Raw genomic sequence first — 23,777 nt, 5'->3', positions numbered from 1 at the left:
GTCAGAGTCAACCAGTGTCAGTGAGTCAGTCAGTGTCCATCAGTTAGTGTCAGTGAGTCACTCTGTCAGTGTCAGTGTCATTCAGTGTCAGAGTCAACCAGTGTCAGTGAGTCAGTGTCTGTCAGTGTCAGTGAGTCAGTGTCTGTCAGTTAGTGTCAGTCAGTGTCAGTATCAGTGTCAGTGAGTCAATCAGTTGGTCAGTGTCTGTCAGGGTCAGTCAGCGTCAGTGAGTCATTCCGTCAGTGTGTCAGTCGGTATCAGTGTCAGTGAGTCAGCCAGCCAGTGTCAGCCAGTGTCAGCCAGTGTCAGTCAGTGTCAGTCATTCAGTATCAATGAGTGAGCCAGTTAATGTCTGCCAGTCAGTCAGCCAGTCAGTGTCAGTCAGTGTCAGTCAGTATCAGTTAATGTCTGCCAGTCAGTCAGCCAGTCAGTGTCAGTCAGCCAGCCAGCCAGCCAGCTAGTTAATATGAATGGCATTCAACTGTGCCCATTTGCTTTTCTGCTTATTTATCCAGCATCTTCCTGGGCATTGGGATAGGTGTGTCATTCCTCCATAAGAACAGAGAGGGGACATTGTTTCCCCAGGAACTCAGAGCAAAGTAATTACAAGCTGGGCCAAGCCCTCAGCCCCTCATTTTCAGCTCGGCTGCCAGCAGCTGGGCGGAGTGCTCCGATTCGAGAGCTTCCTGAGTTCTAGAGGGCATCAGTTCAGAAGTTAATCAAAGGGAACAAGGTCACCTTTTGACTCTGAAAAGCCACTTCCTCCCCTGCGGGGGTTTTTGGCAATGGCCCACTGAAGCGCTCATCTGGCCGCAATCTGGGACTGGCAAGATTAACACAACGATACCTCAGGCCCTGCAGCAGCAGGCCCTCCAACTTCCACCCACACAGAGCTGTGTTGTCTGTGAATGGGCAGATGCATGGTTTTTCCTGACAAAGCAAGAAAGAGAATAAACACAGCAGCTCCTTTCGCAGGCAGGACCAGAGCTGGAGGTGGAGCAGGGTGGGGCCATCCTAAGCCCTGGCCCAATGCCCAGACTTGAACATTGCTGTGGGCATTCCTTTTGTCTGCCTGGACACTGTCTCCCTTCTCAGTTCTGAGGGAACTGCTCAGCATCCCCTTAAACCTCCCGACGCCCACCAACCATGTAGGTTCTGGCAGAAGCTGACAATCCCAGTACGTGCCCTCGCTGGAGCCGGAGGAGGGCATGAGACCCAGCTGCCCCCATCATAGCACGTCACAGTGATTCGTCCAGGGGTGGGCGCATGACCCAAGCCAGGCCATTCGATTCTTCCCAGGATTTTTCTGAGGCCGAAAGTCCTTTAGCTGAAAGGGTATGTGCCTAGGTCTGCCAACAGAGAGGCTTTCACTGTGTAGAGAAAATCTCAGGAGGAGAGAATAATCCCACAGGCAGAAGAAAACCGAAGAGAGAATCCTGACAGACAGGGATCAAACCCCTAACTCCAGCCAACCCCGCAGCTGCTTCCACCCCTGGCCTCTTGCCTCGTGGTTTGTGAGCCATGCCTGTGACCAAACAGCCTCGCCTCAGACAAACCAATATACTAGCTGCCCAGTTAGGCCTACCCCTACTGACTTCATTTGGACATCGCTGATCCCGTATGTGGTTTGCTCAGACCCTCAACTTCTCCTCTTGAGCCCCTTGAAGCAGAGGTGGGCAGAGAAAGCCAAGGAAGGCCCTCTCAGCCCTCAGGAGGATGCAGTGGACAGTCCCTGAGGGAGAGGCCCTGGGGGACCAGCACTGGCTGGGACACATGTGGCCTTTCCCAACTATAAAGCATGCACGTCTTATCTTGGGCTCTGACACTCTATGGGAAATGTTCTCTGGCTTGTCCCTTTGGTAACTCCACGCAGGGCAGCTTCATAGGCAGGAGGCAGTCCCACAGGACCCCTCCACCTAGAAGGACCCCGGGCTTGGTTGAATTCTGTGCTATCAACTATCTTGGCCCTGCATTTTATTTTATTTTTTTTTTAAAGATTTTTTATTTATTTATTTGAGAGAGAGAATGAGAGACAGAGAGCATGAGAGGGAAGCGGGTCAGAGGGAGAAGCAGACCCCCCGCTGAGCAGGGAGCCCGATGCGGGACTCGATCCCGGGACTCCAGGATCATGACCTGAGCCGAAGGCAGTCGCGTAACCAACTGAGCCACCCAGGCGCCCTTGGCCCTGCATTTTAATTTTACACGAGGCCCCACAAGTTATGTAGCTGGTCCTGGCCCGGTGCATTCGCTCACGGTGGGATTTGTGATTTCAAGCAGTTTCTCCAGCTCCCAGAGCCCCCTCCCCCACCCCCATCCCTTCATGATCTTCCCCTCCCCCTGACCATGACCATGCTCTTCTCCCTGCAGGGACTGTTGTCCCAGACATGGGGAGCTGTCCCTGCGCCAGCTGGCAGTCGGCTCATTGCTCCCCGATGTGAGTTCTAGGTAAAATCCGGAGGGCTGGGCTTCGTTTTATCTGGGACAATGTGGACATGAGTGGCTCTTCTTGCTTCTACCCCCTTAGCCCCTGATATTCTGCGGTTCTGCCTCAAACTGCCTTCCAGAGGCTTCTGGGAAAGCTGCACCAGCAAAAACACGGTCCGGCACCCGGCTCCTCAGGTTTGAGCAATCGAGGATTCTGGTGCAGGCTGACACAAGAAGAGTGGCTTTTATGAGATTGCTCTATGGTTCTGTAATGAGGATTTTAACAGTCTAGCAAACAGACAAGCAGCCTGTGTCCTTGGGAACAGCCTGCTGAGCATCTAGCAAAGACATGTCCTCTCCATGGGCTCACTGCTGCTCCTGGAAAAGGTGGATTCCAGCCTCCTCACCCCCAAGAGAGGAGTAAGACCACATAAAGCAGCCATAACATCAGTCTTCACACCCACAATATTTAACGTAAAAATCTGACCTACAGGGAGAAGCCGACATGGAAGAAAATGATATGCAATTTGGTAATAGAGAGCCCAGGCGTGGATAAAAGTGATTTATTTTTGGATCATGGTAACAGTTATGCAACCAGGAACATTTTGCTCACCCGTCCATCCATGTTTTGTGTCATAAAGACATACCAAGACTTTGGAAAAGATTCCAAAGAGGATTACACTGAAATGTGCTGTCTCTTCACTTGTTTTTGTGCTTGCCTTAATCACAGTGAACCAAATAAAATAGCTTTACAGCTTACTAAAACTCAAACCTGTGCTCAAAGGAAGCAGTTTAAACATTTCCAACTGTAAGTCAGCCGTACGATACCACGTCAGGAGACAGACCAGAGAGACAAAGCAGCTCTAACATAAAGCCCGTCTTGCCAAAAGAAAAGAAAAACAAAACCAAAAAAAACCAGGAGGGAAATCCAATTTATCTAGAAAGAGTGGACCCTCTTCAGGACTGAGGTCCCAAAACAGTAAGATACAACTGTGCGTGCAGTGTCCTCTTTGGAAAAACAGGGGTAAAGAACAGATCTGGCTGAAGCACGCTAAGAGGCCAGTTTAAAAAGACGAAAGGGGTCCCAGGGAGACACACCATCACTCTGTCTCCCTGCAGCACTTACCACGAATTAGAGGGCCGGAAGCGGACTCTCTGCCAGCAGTGCACACAGCGGAGTGATGTGCTGAGAAGAGTTTCCCTTTGCACTCACCAGTCTGCAGGAAACTTGGGGGGGTTGGGAGCTGATTTTCCACTGGGGGATGCCTCACACTCTCCCCGATGGCCCGGCCACCAAGGGCCCTCATGAGCAAATGAGCCAAGACCTCGACAGCTGGACTTGTAACCTGGAGTGAATGTGGATGCCCCCTAGAGATGCCGGGACGCCCAGAGGACACAGGGTCCACACTCTGGAAGCATGGTCTCATTTCTTGCCCATTGCAAGCGGGTGGGTCCCTTTGCCCCAAAACTCAAAGCAGTAGCTGGGTGGAAGAAACAGCAGTGGCGGACGGGGGCAATAAACCTCTGTGACTGAGGCTCATCTCAGCTCTTCACTGACCCACCTCGAGGTTTCTGGGCACAAGTCCTGACTTACTGGGCCTTGGCTCACGTGCGAGGTGTGGCTTAAAAAGCTCAGCCAGTAGAGCTGCTGTGCTGGAAAATGCCCTGATGGACGGCTGAAAAACATGGATGCTTAGCCCTGAGGCAAGTGTGTGTGTGAGTGTGTAGGGGGTGAAGGCCCTAAGGGCAGACCCTCAGGACACTGTGCCCCTGCCCCGCCCACACAGACCAGCACAGCCACACAATCTCAGAGGACAAGGACAATTCTAGGTTCCTCTCATGAGGTAAGAAACAGCTCATATGAAAACTTCCAGATGCCAAAACCTCCATCAACCAACTGACTACATATTTCAAATGTGATTTGATACAATAAATTCAAGGCCATTTACCAGGATTTTTCAAACTTTTGCCCATGACCCACATCAAGTTTCCATGGCTACCAAGGGTAAACAGGTGCACCCACCTGTAGCTAACAAACAGGAGTTTCATACCTAGCTTGATGAGGTGGAGTGGGCTCTGAGATTTCCTATGCCACTCTTTCTGGTGTGACCCATTAAATTGCTCCCGTGACCCACTTGTGGATCCCAATTGCAGCTTGACAAAACAGCCATGGAATGTTCTGGACAAACCCTTAGAGCCCTCATGGGATGCGAAGTCTTCCAGACATAAGAGATCACTCCCTCCACGGAAGGGGTCAACCTTACTGACGTCCAGCAGCTAGCCCTGCAGGGTCAGTGAGGGTCATCAAGTGCCACCATGGGCCTGGCTGAGGGTGAGGAAGCTGGCTTCCCTGACCATCTTTAAAGAAAAGGGGGCTGCAAAGTGGCTCGCCCGGGAGCAGGCTAACAACCCGCCCTGCCCAAGTGGCAAGGCAAGGCTGGGACATCACTTGCGGTGGCTTGGACGAACTCCTTAGGATTTTCCCACAGGCGCACCAGACCTTTGGAATTTCTGGATGAGCAGGATGAGCCTGGTGACGTCGGAGAGCGCGGGGAACAGGGCCATGACGCTGTCCACCTGGTGGGGCGGGAAGATGCTGCAGAGCGCGATGCGCGCCCGCGTGCGCGCGTCCACCTCGCCGGGAGCGGAGGGAGGCGGGGACCCCGAAGGTCCCCCGAAGGCGCCGTCGCCCCAGCAGCGTTCCGCCCAGGCCGAGCGGCCCGGGAACCGGCCGGCCGCTGGTGGGAGGGCGCGCGCATCGGCGGGCCGTCGGCGCTCGGGGAGCAGGTCACTGTGCGGGGCCCCGGGGCCGTGCCCCCCGCGCGGCCGGACCGGCGGGCCGGACGGGCCCTGGGGGCTCCGGAGGCCGCGCAGGGCTGCCGGGGTCGGCGAGGCCCCCGGCGCCACCCAGTCGGGACGGCACGGCCGGGGCGTGAGGCCGGCGTCCGGAGGGGGCGGACCGAGGAGCCCCGGGTCGTCGCTGAAGGCGAGCCGCGATAAGCTACCTGCGAGCGCCGCCACGTCAGCCGCCGGCCGCGCCGAGGGCGGGTTGCGCGCGCCGGGCTCCGGGGCCCTCGGCCAGGCCGCGGCGGGAGCGCCCCGGGGGCCGCCCTGCTCCGCCCCGGCCGCCGCCCGCGCGCTGCGCCGCCGCTCCTCCGCTCCGCCTCCCACGGCCCGCCAAGCCCGCGTTTGCGCGCGAAGCTCGTCGGCCACCGCCAGCGGCGCCAGCTGCGGCCTCTCCGGGTGGTAGAACTTGCACTTGATGCCGTAGGTGCATTTCTTGCCTGGAAGGGGCGGGGCAGGGGGAGAGGGCGGCGTGAGACCTCGGGCGGGAGAGGCTGTGCGGGGCTGCGGTGTGGTGAGCGCGCGGCCCTTCTTGGAGATTCCTCCGGCTGGGGCAGGACGAGGTGGGGAGAAGTGCCCCGGGGCCGGGTTAGAGGGGTGAGGGTGTGGTACGCCCCGCCCGTGGTGTAGGGCGCTGGACCCAGATTGGCGGTATGGAAACTCCCTTTGGCCAAGAACTGAGACCAAACCTCTAGGTCAATGACCTTCGACCTCCACTTCCCCAGGAACCCTGTGGATAGGGCCAGCCTTGGGGATAGGGTGGGGAGCAGGTGCTCACGGCATAGGAATGCACCTCCAGTTCTGCCTCAGTTTCCACCATTGGCCTCATTCCTTCTGCTAACCATTGCCCTCTCCCTACAGGCTGTTCTAATAGAGGTGATCATGTGATTTATCACCCAAACCTGGACCCTGCTGAGAGTGGGAGCAAGATGAGCCAACCTGAACGTATGTGTGGTCACCTTGATTCTAACAAGAAATGACTTTGAAGATCACCTAAGGTTTTTTAAACTTCTATGGACGCAAGAAACAAGACCTGGGGATGTTAAACAAACAACAAACAAACAAACTCGCCAAGGCAAGTTAGGCAAAGAGCTGGCTAGAAGTGCTGTGGGAGAGAGTCCGTAATTCTTAATGGATAGCACTGACCAAAGTCCGTGAACGGATGGGGGTGGAGGGACAGTGGGGCAGGACGCAGACTGGAGGGCCCAGAGTGCCAGGTGAAGGGACGGAGGAGGAGGAGCTTGGGGTACACACAGCCTCAGGGCTTCCTGGATACGCTTTGCCCTGCGTGTGACCCCCTGCCTGTGGCCCTCGCAAAGGCTCCCGTGCAACAAGCATCCAGGATGTCACTTCATCCTTATAATAACCCTGTCAGCCCGTGCGGGCCAGAGAGGTTAAATTAGCTCTTCAGTGTCACACAGCGAGTTGGGAGCGGAACCCGCACTAGAACCCAGGCTGCTGACTCCACCCTGTGCTGCCCCGAATGGGACGTGCCCCGGGATCATGGGGCGTGGGGTGCTACCCACCATAGGGGCAGTGCTGCCAGGAGGGCTCCGGGGCCTTCGGCTTCCTGCTCAGGAAGTTGCTCAGGGTGGGTCCCCGGCGGCCCAGGGGGTCATCAGGAGGCATGAACCTGTAAACAAGCACAAGGGGGCAACTGCAGGACCCCTAGACTCTCACCCCTGGCACCTGCACGGGGAGCAGGCCCAAGCCAGCCAGCGCAAGAATGGCAGCCCCGGGCATTGCGCTGGCCTGGGCTCCCCGGGCAGGGCCCCTTCTCCCACCTGGGGGGTGTGTAGCATTTGAGAGCGGTATCACCCTTCCTTCTCCCGGATCCCGGGAGGGGCAGAGCGTGGATCCCAGGAGAGCCGCCGCAGACCTCTTGGGGAGCTCCTCCAGCAGCAGCAGAATCACCTAGCGACACCTTTCAGAATGCAGGCTCCTGGCTTCACACAAGTCCTGCTCAATCGGACACTCAGGTGGTTCAGGGGTCTGCGTTGTAACAACTTTCCAAGTGATTTTTACCCACTAAAATGGAAGCATCTTTGCTCTGGGACTCCCCTGGGCCCTGATCTGAAAGCGACTCTAAACTGCTTTCCCACGGTCCTCAGCAGAAGGGCCGAGACTGCCACGGGGCTACGAACAGCCCTGGGCCTGTGAGCCCCCTTACTCAGATCCCACTTCTCCCGTGTTGCCCCACAGCTCTGGACGTATGCCGGTGGGGGATTAATCTTAATAGAGTTTTGAAATGCCAGCCGGGGAGCCAGTGAAGAAGCAGATCCCGGGTGTGGCGGGCACACAGAGCCTCAGTATAGGCCCAGCCCCTCCTCTGCAAACCCAGGAGCCTCTGGGTTTGGTCTCAGCTTGTGGGGCCGCCTGACCCCAGCCCTGTTCTCGGATGATACCACCCTGCCCCCTCTCTGCCCCTTCCCGTCTCTCTGGCATGCAGTCTCACAAGGAAGGGCATGCATCCTCAGTGTGCCCGCAGCTCAGAGGGGCAAACATTCCTTGGAAGGAAAACTCCCCTCCTTTAGTGTCATCCATATGAATAGTTTTATTCCCAGGAGGTACTTCCAGGTCATACAAAGGCTCCGCTAGAGGAGTTGTGGATCCTAAATGGGGGGGGGGGCTGTTTTTAATGGGTTGGTGTCCCTCTGAGAGTCAAGGGTCATACTGAGTCCCACCATGCAGACCACGTACCCGAGGCCAGCCCAGAACCGGGCAATCCCCAGTCCCGGGCAGCCTCTGGGGCTCAGATCCCAGCTCCACAGCCAGCTTCTCGGACTTGGGCCCTGACCAAGAATCTTGGGGAGCCGCCCACTGCGGTTATTAGAGGTTCCCAAAGGCTTCACCTTGTGCTCTCCGCCGGACCTCGGCCACAGCGTGCTGGGCCAAGAGGGCCCTATGGACGTGCCCAGGGCACTGGGGCATGTGTCCTCGTCCACAGGCAGGCAGGCTCTGCCTTCTGGCAGCCGGGGGACCTTCTGGCAGCCGGGGGACCTTCTGGCAGGCCCTTAGCAGAGGCCAGTGCGTCAAAAGGACTTGGCCGGGGCCCCGGGCTGTCGCCAGGCCAAAGACAGCCATGATCCATCAGACCTCAGCGAGGATTTTCTGGAACCCACTGTCATCAGACTTGCCAGATTTCTCTGGGCCTGAGCTGGATAGAGGGAACTGCTGGCCCTGGGTATGTGGACATGACCATGGGGGCTACTTGGGGGTAGCTGCTTGCAAGCATCTGTCCTGGGGCTTAGGAGGGTGCGAGTGGGGGCAGGCATGTCCTGCAGTGGCCTGAAAGTACCTGTTACCTCTTACGGGGTACAGTTCTCCCTAGCCCTCACAACCATCGCAGACGAAGTATGGTTAATCCGAATATGGTTAACTCAAGGTGAAGAACATTGAGTTCGGTGAGATTGAAGGATTTCCCCCATGACACACAGCCCACGAATGGCAGAGCCTCCATTTGAAACCTCATCTGCTGTCTCCAAAGCCCTAGCTCTTTGCAGCACATCGCACTGCCTCCTGGGCCTCAAGGTCAGGAGCTGGTCTGCTGCGTGCAAGCGGCCTGACCCAGCTAATCTGTCACCTCTCTCCCCATCCTCCCTTCCCCAGGGCCACAGCCACTCCCTCACGGGTACACTCACTCATTCGTTCATCTACAACTAGTTCTTGAGGGCCTGTGATGTGCCAGGCATGCTGGGCCATGGCAGACAAGATGATACAGGCCCCGTCCTCACAGAGTTGGGAGCGGCTCTTAAACCACATTTCTAAAGGCCAGTCTTAGAACCCAGAAGGAGGACGAAGCTGTCATTGCCTGGAACAGAAACTGCAGTGGGAGTGATGTCCCAGCTTGCTGTGCCCTCCCCACCTCGGCCCACCCTGGGCTAGCCTCAGACCCATGCCTGCCTTGCCGGGCTCCTGGCCTTTCTTTGCCTTTAGCACGCCTGAGGACGTCTGCCTTGCTTCCTCCCCGCCTTAGCTCCGTCCGGGAGCCCTTGCCCAGCACCCGCTAACTGGTTCGCACCTTGTGTCCCTGACATCGCCCTCCCCCAGCTATAGCTGGTTGGTTCAGGGCAGACCTGACCCAGGGGAACCAACCTAGGGGACAGAGAACCAACTCGATTCTCTTGAAAATTTCAACCAACAGGTATTGAGACAGACTCAGTTCCAAGATCTTCACAACCCCAGAGAAAAAATGAGTCCCATATGTAATTCAAAACTTAAAAAAGAAAAAAGACATAAACATAAAATAAGTGAATGGAAGTGCAGTGAAGTTCAGATTTTCCCCATGATGCCTGTTCCAGTGCTCTTACTTGCAGTAGTAAATACTTTAAAAATAAAAGCAACACGTTGGTGGTGCCCCAGCTCGTGCTTTGCCCACCTGCGGGCAACTCAGTGCCAGGTCAACTACGTGTAGGCATGGGGACAGAAAGATCACGGACAGCTGGGCCAAAATAGCCCTGTTGAGGAAAGGTGGTCACGAAAGAGAGACCCAGAGCGACAGGGAGAGATTACGCGGCCCCGGGGGCAGAGTGGGTGACTTCCGATGGGCTCCATCTCCAGGGCTGGGTGCCCTTTGCTTTGACGTGGTGTGCCCGTGACTGCAAGCCCGCCCCCTCCCCGGGCTTAGGCTGGTTGGAGTGGCTTTCTGCCAGTCACCCCAGCACCCCCCACCCGGGCCAGGACCCCCCGTGCTGCCACATACCGATCGTTGACAAACGAGAACATGAGCAGCCTCTGCTCGATGAACCACTTCCACTCGGGGTTCTCGCTCTGAAGGTCGCGGTAATTGTCGTTAGAGACGATGACGCCATCCAGCTCGTAGGCCACCTTCACGATGTAGCGGTCGTCGTAGCAGACCACCCGCTTGCCGTTCACCTTGCGGGACGGGGTATACACGAGCACTGCCTGCTTCTCCAGCACCTCCAGCACGTGTTGCTCTGGGGGCCACAGGGGGGGCGGAAGACGGGATGCAGCGGCCTCTGGGGCAGGGCCCCCACCCCAACAACCACTCGCACACCCCCCGGCACGCTCGGCTGCTCAGGGGCCTCTCCCAGCCCACTCCCTCCTCCCCCACCCACAGCCCAGCCTGGCAGATGAGGAGCAGGGAGGTCCTGAGAGGCACGTGCCAGCAAACTGGGGTCAAGAGGACTTGACCCTCATCCCTCTCTGAACACCAGATTTTTACATTTCCTATAAAATCAGGAGGGCAACTCCTCCTTCACGTCCTCGGTGTCTGTGCGTAGACTGGCTAAGCTCATGTGGGCGACAGCTCCCAAGCAGAGTAGTGAGGAAGCCAACGTGCATCACGTACCACAAGGGAGCTAAAACCCACATCCCTGGCAAGTCTACTCTTGGACCTTAGCTGTGCTTCTGGAGGCATGCAAAAGAAAATCCCTTCGACCGCTAACAGGTACTCAGAACTTGGAAGCGCATCAGCATATTCTTCACAAATTGTTTCTTCCCTCAAGTCGACATCCATTCCTCCATGACATGGTGTCCAGACTTTTAAAAAGTACACAATGCATAGAGGGTACAAAGGGTACTTTTTAAAGCCCACCTATGCAGCACTCCCTTAGAGAAATGGCACGTGCCAGGCTCCCATTGGCCCCCCCACTTTGCTGCTCCCCGCAACGTAGCCCAATGTTTAGAACTTTGTGTTTATAATTCCCTTCCTTTCATTTTAAAAAAATGTGCATGTATCCATCCCCCAAAACGACTATTTTCAATGTGATTAGGACCCTCTAGACTTTACACAAATGGGATCGTGCGCACATATTCTCATGCACCTTGCTTTCTTCCTTTAACGTTGTGTCGGGGCGGTTGGGCCATGTCCATAGGTTCACTGCTGTCGGTTCTGCATGTAAGTCTCCCGGGGACAGAAGTACAAGGATTTCTCTAGGGAGTACCTCTAAGAGTGCTGTTGCTGAGTTATAGGGAAAGGCATTTTCTAAGACAATGCCGAATTGTTTTCCAAAGTGGGTATATTAAGTTACTACCCAACACAGCATTTTAGAAGACCTCCTCAATGCTTGGCATTTTCAGGTTTCTGAATTTTTGCCAATCTGGTGGGTGTACAGTGGCCTCTTACTGTGGTTTAATTTTGCATTTCTTTGGATACTAACGAGATTGAGCATCTTTTCGTATGTTTATTGGCCATTTATGTTTTCTCTTCGGTGGAAGGCCTATTCATGCTTTAGTTCATCTTTCTGTTGGTCCTTTGTCTTTGTCTTATTAATTTGGAGAAGCTCTCTATAGATTCTGGACAGTAATCCTTCATCAGGAATGTGTGATGGATGGCCTCTCCCAGTTCAAGGCTTGTCTTCTCATTTTTTTTGTTTTCATGATACCCACTAATGAACAGAAGCTTTTATTTTAGTGCAGTCAAATTTATGAATCTTTGCCCTGAAGCTTTGTACTTGTTGTGACTTGTTTAAAAATTCCCTCCCTACCCCCAAGTGATTTCCTTACCCTTTACCCATACTACATTTACATATTACACAACTGTTGAGAGCCACCATTCCCCATGTTCAGACAGTAAAGAATGATTTGGGGTGACTGGTTCCTGGTAGAGAACTGAACACAAGTATTTATCCCCGCCTCCTTCTCATGATTGGATTGAAGTGGTAGTGAAGATGCACACAACAGGGAGGGGGTCCATAATCACATTAAAACGGGCCAAGGAACAGCAGCAAACCCCGGAGAACAGCAATGAAACCAGGAGAGCAGCAAACCCAAGAAACCATATTGACCCCGTAGCCCATAAGGAGCCACAGCCCAGAATGCGTGTAGAAGGCTGAAGTGGCGCCTGGGTGGCTCAGTCGGTTAAGCGTCTGCCTTTGGCTCAGGTCATGGTCCCAGGAACCTGGGGTGGAGCCCCGCATCGGGCTCCCTGCTCCCCGGGAAGTCTGCTTCTCCCTCTCCCACTCCCCCTGCTTGTGTTCCCTCTCTTGCTGTCTCTGTCGCTATCTTTGTCTTTCTCTCTCAAATAAATATATAAAATCTTTAAAAAAAATAATACTAATAAAAGGTAACTCTTAAAAAGAAGGCTGAAGTGGAGGGAGTGGGACGAGGGCAGAGTCAGGGTCATGGCTACTCATGGTGCAGGTGCATCCATCCTTTCCCTACCCTTACCACTATCAGGAAAGTGAGGTATCCCTAGGAAGGGGGAGGTTCCCATGTGGCCTTTGACCTCCTAGAGTAAAACCATCATCGTTGTGGCTTTGCGGTGAGCATGGGCTGGGCTGCCCAGCCACATGCCCGCTGCAGACAGGGTCTGCCCAAGTGAAATCTGCCAGTCAGCACTGACGGTCAGCCCTGCCGCTCAGCCCTGCCGCTCCGGGAAGGATCCACATGCCAGGAGAGAAAACACAAGGAAATCACACAGGTATGCATCTAACCAACCTGGCTCTTTATTTGCAAATAAAAGCTGGCCGCCAAGCAATCACTAGACTTTTGAGAAGATGTAACAGCACACACACACATACGGCGGTGAACGAAGAGAACTGGCCCCAGAAAAATTAAATAGGATTCACGGAACTTAAGAGAACTTTTTAAAGTTTAAAGTTTAAAGAAATCGTCAGGGGCGCCTGGGTGGCTCAGTCGGCTAAGCGTCTGCCTTCGGCTCAGGTCATGATCCCAGGGTCCTGGGATGGAGCCCCGCGTCGGGCTCCCTGCTCAGCAGGGAATTGCTTCTCCCTCTCCCTCTGCACACAGTAATTTTGGGGACTTAATCATTCACACTTAAACACAAAATAATTTTTTTATTCATCTATTCAACAACTATGGACTGAGCACCTACTATACGCCAGACATGCTGGGTCCTGGTGCGATGGCAGTGAATACCTATAATCAGTGCTTGTTCAAGGAGCTTATAGTCCGGTGAGAAAGACAGACATTATCACACAAATAGCTAAGGAGATAACTGACTATAATTGTCAGGAGCACTACCAAGAAAAGGTGTATAGAACTTCCTGAGCATACCTCTGCTCCAGCCTACCTCTAATAGGGGTGTCGGATCTTGGTGGGTCTTTCCTCCAGGAGGGGACAAAAACTTTGATGTAGGTGTGTCCTCTGTCCCTGAACCAGTCCACAGCCAGCTGGATTCCCCGGCACGAGAAGGCTTCTTTATTTCCATGGCTACGACGGGAAAACAGAGAAATCTGTAGAGTCACAGGAAGGGTTCCTGAAGGGTGATTTCCCCTGGGAATATCCTGAATCACAGTCTCATAATCAAAGGGAATCAGGAAACTCTGCATTTTAAAAATAGTCCATTCTTTGCAAAAAACGTGTCCCTTAACCGGCACCTCGCAGCTTGTGATAGTCTGTATACAGGGTGGGGGCTGGGCTCCAAGGCAAGGGCATTCCGAGGGTCAATAGACAAGACCCCCCTTTTCCCCTGAAGCTAATAAGGATCAACATAAGGCGGAGGACAGTAGCCATCTGCAGAGTACTCTTGCCCTAAGAGAGGGGTGTAAATGTGTTACGGGGCTCCCCAAGTCCAAGTAAGGAGGCCAATGTGCCCGCCAAATGCCACTGAAGTGTCGATGGAGGCAGGAAAGAGAGAGCAGTGTGAGAGGAGGCCCAAGACCAGGCAGGGCCTTGCGTGCCTTTCTGAAGACTTCCTTCTCCTAAGAGGAATGAGAAGCCATAGAAGGATTTGAAGACTGAGGGGGGTCTATGTGATGTGATGTGATACGACCCAGGGTGTGTTTCTAGAAGCTCAATCCGGCAGCACAGCGGACGCTACATCGGAAGGGAGGGAGGTGGGGGTGGGGTCCCAGTTAAAAAGCTGTCACAGTCATCACAGCAAAACTGGATGGTGACGTGGACCGCGTGGGTGGCGGCGGAGAAGGGAGAAGGGCAGGTGAACCTGAGAGATATCAGGAGGGAAAACCTCCAGAATGTGGTGACTGATGGGATACAGGGTGATAGAGAAGACTTCCAGATCTCTGGCTTCTGTAGCTGATGGGCTCCTCGTTGAGACTGGGAGTTCTGGAGGAGGACAGGGTTCGGAGGGAAAGAGTGTTGTCACGGACACACACTGAGTGGGAGGAGCCTCTGCGGCCTCTGGGTGGAACCGCTAAGTACACAGCTGGGGTCTAGAAGAGAGTTCTGGGCAATGGACACTGGGGGCATCTGTGCTCACACAAGGGCTGGAACCAGGGCATGGAGAGAACTGCCTGGCTCCCCAGAGGGAGAGCAAGAGGCCTGGAAGACGGGTCCGGGGATGCTCTGGGACTCAGTAGCTGGTGACGGGGAGAGTAGGGCAATCTTACAGAAGAGACAGAAAGGGTCTATCAGGCCACAAGGAAGTAAACCAGAGGAGTCCTGCATTTGCAAACCACAGGAAGGAGGTGGCCAAGTGCTGCTCGAAGGGACCCATGAAGTCTGAGAACATCCCTCAGACTGAGTCCGTGCAGGTTGGTGGTGTTTTGCTGGCGAGGGAGACAAGTGGATAGACCTGAGGTAATGAGATTGCAGATCAGACTTAGCCCTGGGTGCAACTCAGCCTTGCCTTAGGATGAGGTCACTCTCCACTCTGCTTGCAGCCCAGCTACCTTTACCCTGGCCAGGCACATTCCCCACTCCTACCGCAGGACCTTTGAACCAGCTATTTCTTCTCCTCTCAGCCCAGTCCACGCCTCCTCCTCCTTCAGATCTCACCTTCATCTCTACTTCCTCAGGAAAGCATCCCCCCCGCCCCCTATTACAAGTTCTCACGGCACTAATCACAGTTGAAGGATGACACCCCCCATAGGATGAACAGGTCTCCCCCTCTCTAAATCACAAGCTCCTTTTGCTCCCCATTGAATTCCCAGCACCTAGCGCGGTGCCCGATGGTTGGTAGCGGGTCAGTAAAAATGTGCTGAACACAGGAGCAGCTGCGAAGACACAGGTCCAGCAAGCAGCTAGAGGAGGAAGAGCCCCGGGGAGGAGCCGGCTGGAAAGAGCCCAACACAGGAAAGGCTTGGCTTGTCCAGGGACCAAAGAGGGAACAGAGTGACCGGGGCATGGGGAGGAAGCAAAGGGGAGAGCCACAGGGCACCGAGACGCCCGTCCGCTGAGAAGCCTGGTCCGCAGCAGTCCGCCTACGTCCAGACAAGGACAACGCTCCAGATTTTTCGTGTTGGGCTTTGTCTTGGGCGTGGCCCCTCCTGCTATTTCCTCAGAGGGGTCAGGATAGGTCCGGGTTTGCCAGAGAAAAACGGGAGTCTTCGGAAACACGAATCAATAGTATTGCAAGTCAGGCTTTGTGGAGAGACTGAATGAGAACTCTGAATTGCTTTGGCTCCAGGGACAGATCAGGAACCAGGCCTTGCGTCCTACATCGGTAGGTGTCTTCCGGTTTAGAGAAAATAGCCCTCTGGCCATGGAGGCCGCACTGGGAGGCTGATGCAAACAGTAAGAAGAAAATACGTCAATGTCTGTGGTGAAAGCAAGAGGAAGTTGACAGCGCATCCCTCTGCCCCAGCAGAAGCTGAAAAAAGAAAGGTGATGGAGGGAGAAAGAGGAGGTCCTCACCCCTGCATCCCCCACCTGCTCCACCGCCTGAGCCAGAAGGGGAGGGTGGGGGGGTAGAAACATCAGGATGGGTGTGAAGAGGAGGCCGAAGGCTTGTCTCCCAGCACAGCCTAGGCAGGTCACAAGCCTCTCGGAGAAATCCTGGTTGTAGCAGGTGCAGCATCCCACGGGGCTGCAGGGCTGCCTTGGAGGAAAGGGACGGACAGGTGAACTGGAAGCAACATCCCTGGATGCCTCACATGCCCCCGGGCCTGGTGGATTGTCTGAGGCCTGGGATAGACAAATAGGCCCCTGGAGGGGGGCAGAACTGTAAGCCAGGATGGCATTCCAAAAGGCCAAATGGGACCAATGACCTTTCTCCGCTGACCCTTCAGAAGCCAGGCCAGGCCAGACCAGCCGCTCTTTAGCAGAACCCAGTGATAGTCCCAGACCCTCCTCTCCCAGCCAACATCAGGTCTCAAAGCCCCCAGATGCCACGTGGGAGAAGAGCAGGGGAGGGAGAGGAAGCATGAACTCCAACAAATCATCCAGACGGCAGAAGACACTGAGGTATCACAAATTGGTAAGTTTAGGTTTGTCCCTCTCCATTACCTAAACAGGTAGGGAAGAGATCGTATCTATCCTGGAAAAGAAGGTCTATTTTCTGTGCACGCTGAAGCAGGAATGTGAACAACTAAAGACACCCCATCCACAAACATGCCTCTGTCGGCTGCCACGAAGTCTACCCTCCGTCAGTTCTGGAGTGAACCTATCACTGCCACAATTCTTTTAAAATGGTGTCTTGAGTGCTCTCTTTTCTGTGACTTCCCGTCAGTTTCTGTGACTACACACCTTTGATGGGTAGGTGGCTGGAAGGGGCACGTTCAGTGATGAGGAGGAACCCAATCCCTCTGAAGAGGCAAAGGTGAGAGGGGTGATGAGTTCTGGTGATGAACTCCACAGCCTGCGGTGGCCCTGCTGGGGGCACATGGAGGGGAAGGGATTGCTAGTTCAGGAGTTCAGGAAGAGAAAAACTGAGGAATGGTGCTACCATCGGCTTCCAGCATCGAAAACCGGTCCCATGGCTTCTCGGACACAAGACTCCAAGATGGCAGACCCTTAGCCAAGAGTTTCAAAAGGGCAAGTCCGGGAGAAGACGGAACAAACATGCATCTGCCCATGGCCTTTCTTCCCTCCCTAAGAAGTGCTCTCCTTTCCAGCTTTGACTCTAGGCAAGGGAAGTCAGGGACTAAACCCTAGAATCACTAAGCTGGTGTCTCCGGAATGGAGGGTTTTCATTCAGGTCTGTTGTTTTGCAGGACTGGATTCCCACGCACCCCACCCTAACCTCTCCTCTGAGCTTTCTGGTCTCTTTTGAGATGCAAAGATTGTTATTGTTCAATCCTTGCCGCATTTGGTTTTTTTTTTTTTACCAACCTCAAAACCCCAGTATGGCTGCCCTATTTCTGACCACAGAAAGGCCCGGGCCATGGCAGGATTTAAGCCGCAAGCAGGGGCTACCTTCTCGCCACTTGTGGGGGTCTCTCTCTAGGAGCCGGCAGAGCTCCCAGTCAGGCAAGAAAGCGGCCACGGTCACCCTAGGACCGCACCGCTCGGCCCACAGACGGAAATGCAGAAGGACCCGTTCACTTAGGCATGGCTCCACGCACTCCACATCGATCTATGACCATCTTCAACGAGGCTCGGGCTGGGTCCTCGAGACCGGTGAACAAGACAGACCTCATTCCTGCTGCTTCTTGGAGCTCATTTTTAATATCTGTAGCGAGTCCTGTGTACCAGGCCACTCCGCACTCTGCGCTCCAGTCGGTATGAGGAGCCCCTGAGGAAGTGAGCGTTGTCCCACTGCACCCTGGAGGAAACTAAAGCAAAGAAATGTGCCCAACTCCCTGATCTAAAGACAGATCTCAGAGCCTGATCCGTAGGGCTGCAACCTCCTCCTCCTCCTCTGTGGCTTATCCCGTGTATTCCTGGCCCTCCCAGTCTCTGCCCCTGCGATGGAGACAGCAATTCCTTTGGAGCGTAAGTCCCCTGCTGTTACGAGGCTGGAGTCTGGGGAGGGACCTTAGCGCTTACTAACGGTCACTGCGAACCAGCTCGTCAGACTGCAAGCTGAGAGCCCGGCCCTGGGAGAAGGAGACAGAGGAGGGAGGTTTTGAATAAAGGGAGGGTGGTGAGGGGAAGTGGGTTGGCACCCGAGGCAAACTTTGTCTGCCGGCCAGGTGGGCAGCCACAGTCCGGCAGCCTTGTGTAGGAAGTAGCCCACCTCGGGGCTCCTCACTGTATGGTGGACTCTTGCCCAGGAGGTTCTGCCGAAGTCAGCGGCTCACGGAACAGTCCCACGGAGCCTGAGGTGGCGGTTGTGGGGTGGGAGGGAAGGAAAAGAGAAGTGGTGGTCCCTTCAGAGCATGACATGTGAAGGCACGCCACTCTTGCCACTCCGTTTCTTATTTGGGGTTAAACTGCTAACCCCTGGGACCTGCAGTTTATAGCCTTTGCACCCAAAGACCTCTCCCCAGCTGAGGTCAGGGGGAAGAGAGAGGGTGGCCTCTGAGAGACGGGGAACCTTCATCTCAGAGAAGGAGAAACGGGTGCAGACCTCGCCAGCGTGGGTCAGAGGCAACTCAGGGGCTCAGAAGCAGGTTTGACCTCAGCCCGGGTGTGCAGCCTCCCCTAGTAACCCACTGAGAGGGGGCTGATGACCTCCCCACCCCCTTGCAGGCCCGAGCCCTCCTCACCGAAGATTTGTGACTCCAGAATAAGCCAGATTCTGTTGAAGTTCCTAAGAGTTTAAAAATGTACATGAGAACCCAAACAAAAAGCCTGGTGCACACCAAAATGAGGGCTCATTTACATGAAACCCTTGTCTGGGGCAGCAAGAGGATGTGAAATTATCAGCTGGTTTTCCCCCAAGCTGAAGTCCTTCACATCTCTCTTTTCCTACACTTGCCCGCAGAATGCACAACCCAGGGGGCACTCGAGAGCCGGCCTGGCAAGCAGAGCGGGCAGCAGTCGGCCCGTGAGAAGCCGTGCTCCTCCCAACGCCCCATGCAGCTCTTAACACGCCGGCCACGAAAGCCGCCTTCGGCTTCAAGCCTGCTGGACGCTTTCCCCGGGGTCAAGGGCAGAGCCCTGGAGTACGGAGCTCCTCGCCTCGTCGCTCCGGGCCGGACCACGTGCGCATGCGCACAGGCGCAGCGCCGCCCTGCCCCGCGGACGTGGGGAGACTGTGCTGGGAAATCAGTCTCTGCACGGCTGCACCGGGGCCACGGGTCAGTGCACAAGCGCTGCGCTCAGCACACGGTCCCAACAGGCTGGCCGCAGCAGGAGAGGCGTCCTGGGCACCGGTCCTGCAGAGAGCACCTGCCCCCTGATGGGGGGCTGGGGGGGGGGGGGCAGCGTAACCTGTCTGCAGCAGGCAAGTCGGGGCTCATCCTGCTGGGGAAGGGCTCTGGGCAGCACAGGCAGCCTCTGGCTCCAGAGCAGAAGTCCGTGGGGTCAGTCTCCCAGCCTGAGACGCTTTCGAAGGCTGGACAGAGAGAAAGCCAAAGATGCACGGCTCTTTGGAAAGAGCTCTGAAAGCCGAGCCTGGCACTTACTGCTCTGTGACCTTGGGCAAGTTACCTACCCTCTCTGAACCTCGGCAGAAGAAGAGAAATTCCTTTATAAGAAGAATGCATTTATCTCTTTCATGCATGCATAAAATAATCACCTTGAGTCCTAGAATGTTACAGATGAAAAGCCATTTAAAATTATTATTATTTCATCCAACCTCTTAATTGTATAAACAGGGCTCAAAAACGTCAGGTGACTCACTCCGAGGTCACACAGCTGAAAAGCTAGATCTGTACAGTCCAGTACATAGGCACTCACCACATGTGGCTATTTACACTTAAATTCAAATTAATTCAAAAGAAAGAAAATTTAGAATTCAGCTCCTTGGTCACAACAGCTACATTCCAAGTGCTTAGCAGCCCCATGCGTCCAGTGGCCATCGTAATGGACAGTGCAGGTATAGAACTGTCCATCATCGAAGGGAGTTTTATTGGGCAGCTCTCAGCTAGAGGTCAGGACTGAGAGCTTGGGACCCTTGGCAGCCCCTCAGGGCAGCAAGGACATGTGTCCCAATCTGCCTTTTCAGTCTTTCCCCACTTCTTCCAGGGCCAGACACCAGATGAAGCCATATCCTCTTCAAAAGCAGAGAATGGCCACGACTGTGATGCTACAAAACCTCAGGAAAGGAGAATTTTCAGAAACCACGTTTCTGAGGTTAACTGAGTTTTGAGGTCAACAGATCATAACTAGACACTATGTTGGGTTTCAAACTACCCATTGCCTCTAAAGGGTGAGCCCCACCCTGAAACCTGTCCTTCGCAGCTGGGACCTGGCGGAGCCTGAGGGTCACGGGTCGTGTGGGAGCTCCGGCTGGAAGACACAGTGGGAGGACACTGTTGCAGGAGAAGGAGCGGGGGATGGGGCAGGACCTCAGACCCCAGCTGTCTCCCAGACTTGCCTCTGAGCAAACCAAGTCCCACCCACCAGCTGGTGGCTGTGCAATGTGTCTTTTTTTCCTAACTAGAGACGCAGGGGGCAGGGGAAAGGAATGGGATGTTTGTGTGCATACAGACACGTGTGTGCACGCACACAGATGTCCACACGCTGAGACCTCACGCAGACACAAGTGTGCTTTGTTGACTGAGATGATTTTTAGGCAGCAAGCGTGGGAAAGCATTAGTGTTCTGACACACTCTTTATAACAAGCCTGAGTGATGGCTTCCATTTGTCACCCACACAGATGGAGAGTGAAGGGGTTAAACGGATGACAGCTGTGGGTGGTGGGGGTGTGAATAAATGGATTTACCTGGGACACATCGTGGTCACACACAAGGAGAAGATGCAGTTTAAGTTTGAATTCCAAGCAGCAACAGAGATTTTCATCAACAGAAAATCCTCCAAAACCACCCTATCAAAATAATTTCTAAAAACTGCCTGGTCCCCCACAAGAGCCTGCCCACACTTTCCTGTAGCACCTGACATAGTCCTTCTAGCCCATAGCCATTCTTTCAGTCTGGAATCACAGAGCTGGTATGATCTTAGGGCTGGAAAGGTCTTCAGTTTAAGCAATACCCTTTTACCTTTAAAACCTTCTCTCTATGGATGTCCAGAAGGAGAGGTGACTCATCCTGATCAGACAGAGGCCAGGTCCCCCTCACAATCCTCAGACTTTCTAGGACACTCAGAACCTTAAAAATTCTTAAAAGTCCTTTCAACTCCCCCTGATATCTCAAATTAAGCAGGATTTCATAGGCTGGTCTATCAGGTACTTACACGGGAGCATGTGTGCGGATGTTACAGAGACCCCAGGACCAGCCCAGGGTGACCCGGCTGGCTCAAACTTGAGCCAACACTCTCAGGACACACGAAGCGGGACACCTAGGAACAGCACCCAGGGCTGGGCCATTCTGGGTGGGACCATTCCACACTTCTGTCCTGCAGTGCCAAGCCCAAAGTGAGCCTTCCCAATCCCCCCAAGGAAGGCCACTGGACCTGTCAGCCAAAGGACAGACGCCCTCCTGACACGTTCAGCTCTGCGGGTAACACAGCTTTTCTCAGTTCCAGCCAGTGGCTTGGCTTTTGAAAGGGGAAGTCCTCTGTTTACAGCTATGAGGGACTGATTTCCTAGGGATCTGCCCTTTTGCCCACCTGTAACTAAGGCACGTAGCACAGAACTGCACTTGTATGAATACAACCTCCTGCTTGCCCCGCGTGGAGCGTGGCTGAGACGGTGAGAGTGTCTGCAAGCTGATTTTAGCCACGCAGGCGTCAGGCTCTCATCGCCGAAACACACCAAGATGCCCAGACACGAATATCCACCACCGTGTCTGCAGCTCAGGGGCCACCGGGCGCGTCTCAGACCAGCTGGGGAACCACAGCGCCACCTGCCACCCTGGAGCAACAGGTCTCCTCCCCCCCGGGAGAGAGCTTCCTGTTCAAGCACCTTTCCCCATCTGATTCTCGTTACCTCGAGGGAAGTAGCAGAGCTCTTAGTAGCCTGTGTCCACAGAAGAAACTGGAGATGGGAGACTCGAGACGAGAAGCCACAATCTGCCAAGGCCCAACGCTAGGCTCCTCCCCAGTTCCCTACTGCCCTCCTCAGAAGGGAGCCTCTCTCTGGGTTGGCATGATAGTAGGAACCACTTGTTGAACACTTACTCTTCGTCAGGCACCCTCCTAGGTATTTGGTGCAGCTCCAAGTCTTACAACTACTTTCTAGGGAGGCTTTATACCCACATTACAGATGGAAAAAGTGAGGTTCAGAGAGGTTAAGTGACTTACGTAAGGCCACACAGCTACCAAGGGGATGGAACGGGGATTCAAAGGCCCATCCATTAGCCCCAAAACTCTTTGGACGAAACCACTGAAAAGGGGGACAGTTCTCCCACCCCAAGGCTACAGGATGAAGCAAAGTACCTCATTGCCACGTTGCTGCCGTCGATCACTATGGGTCGCAAGGAACTGGCTGGGTCTCCGCAATCCTCTTCCAGCTCTGCCGCCGGCCTGCGCAGGGCAGAGTCTGGGGTGGCGCAGGAGCCCCTGGGGATGAGCAGGGGCGCCGCGCTGCCCTCATGGGCCCCCGGGCGGCTGCCGGTCTGGATCAGCTCCTGCAGCACGTCATTGACCAGGGCGCCCTCACCCATTTTGCCCAGCACCCTGACCACATCCTCCGGGCTGTAGCCCAACTTCTGGAAGAACTCCATCTTGCTTGAGCGCTCCATGCCGCGCCAGCTGGGCCCCCGGCGAGGGTCCAGCCCCTGGTTTCCTTTTGGCAGAGCCACGGTGGCATGAGCTAAAGAGAAAAAGCCTCCATCAGGTGTTTTCTGAGCTGCCGGGCCTGGAGGCTGTCGGGTTACTGAGGGCAAATTATGCACGCTCCCTCCCCGCCTTATCTGTCAGGAAATCATGTTGCCTGGTCCCCTTGGGGATTTTCAGTTGCTCAATGTGGTTGGGGAGCCACAGATGCAATCATGCTGCTTTTACTAGTGCACTTTCTGAGGCCTTCACCCCACACAGGGGCCCCCGCAAGGATCCACTGGCCGGAGGCACGGAGGGCAGCTGAGCAGACCACCCAGCGCTTGGAACATTTGTGCACAGGCCAGAGGAATGTTCCTGAGGCTCTGTCATGCATGGAATCCCACCTCCCAAATCCATATGCTAAAGCCCTATCTCCCAGCACCTCAGATTGTGACTACGTTTGTACACAGGGTCTTTAAAGAGTTGATTAAGTTAAAATGAGGTCATTAGGGTGATCCCTGGTCCGATATGACTAGTGTCCTTATAAGAAGAGGAGATTTGGGGATGTGGTGGCTCAGTCAGTTAAGCACCCCACTCTTGGTTTGGGCTCAGGTCATGATCTCAGGGTCCTGCGAGGGAGCCCAGCTCTGCGCTCAGTGAGGAGTCCGCTTCCCCCTCTCTCTCCCTCTGCCCCTCCCCCCACTTGTGTGCACGCTCTCTCTAAAAGAAATAAATCTTAAAAAAAAGAATCATGAAAGTATATTTACTGTGAAAAAAATGAAACAATGCTAAAGTATAAAGAATAAAAATATAAAATGTCTCTTCGTACAAACCCCAAATCCCACTTGCCTCTCCTGCTATTTGTTTGTATCCTTCTTGTGCTTTTCCGATGTCCTGACTTGCGTATCGAATGAATCCACACGTATTGTCTTAGCGGGCTTGTTTTTACATAAATAGTATCATACTATATGGTTGTGCAGCAACTTGCTTTTCTTATTAAAACTGCATCTGGGAAATCTTTCCATGCCAGTTCTTCTGTTCTGCTGCTCCCCGTATCCCCAGCATTTAGGACAGCACCTGGCCCAGCAGACTCTCCACGCCACATGATGGAAGTGTAGCTTGCCTTCCCCTTCTCCCTATTACAGATCAGGCTCAAGGAACACCCGCGCACATCCATCCTGTCACCCGCCGTCTTCCCA

At 54.5% G+C, this 23,777-nt stretch overlaps 1 protein-coding gene across 1 annotated transcript; it reads right to left on the bottom strand.

Annotated features, from left to right (window-relative positions):
- Positions 1 to 4,896: 4,896 nt before the first annotated feature.
- ZC3H12D (zinc finger CCCH-type containing 12D) lies at positions 4,897 to 22,562 on the bottom strand. Its single transcript, XM_021693250.1, has 5 exons — positions 22,258 to 22,562; positions 13,265 to 13,404; positions 9,971 to 10,205; positions 6,795 to 6,901; positions 4,897 to 5,708 (listed from the first exon to the last, which is right to left on the bottom strand). Exons 1-5 carry the CDS (start codon positions 22,560 to 22,562, stop codon positions 4,897 to 4,899), a joined length of 1,599 nt encoding a protein of 532 aa, XP_021548925.1.
- Between the last annotated feature and the right edge of the window lie 1,215 nt (positions 22,563 to 23,777).

Source organism: Neomonachus schauinslandi, chromosome 8 (assembly GCF_002201575.2).
Source record: "Neomonachus schauinslandi chromosome 8, ASM220157v2, whole genome shotgun sequence".
Classification (NCBI taxonomy): Eukaryota; Metazoa; Chordata; class Mammalia; order Carnivora; family Phocidae; genus Neomonachus; species Neomonachus schauinslandi.
This window is presented reverse-complemented; position numbering and strand designations above follow the sequence as displayed.

Bases quoted from the DNA above. Each gene is read 5' to 3' on its own strand.
- ZC3H12D (XM_021693250.1), bottom strand. From the start codon at position 22,562: ATGGAGCGCTCAAGCAAGATGGAGTTCTTCCAGAAGTTGGGCTACAGC. The intron at 13,405-22,257 runs GTACTTTGCTTC...TTCCCGTCGTAG, and splicing joins GGCAGCAACGTGGCAATGAG to CCATGGAAATAAAGAAGCCT. The intron at 6,902-9,970 runs GTATGTGGCAGC...GCTTGTTTACAG, and splicing joins TTCTCGTTTGTCAACGATCG to GTTCATGCCTCCTGATGACC.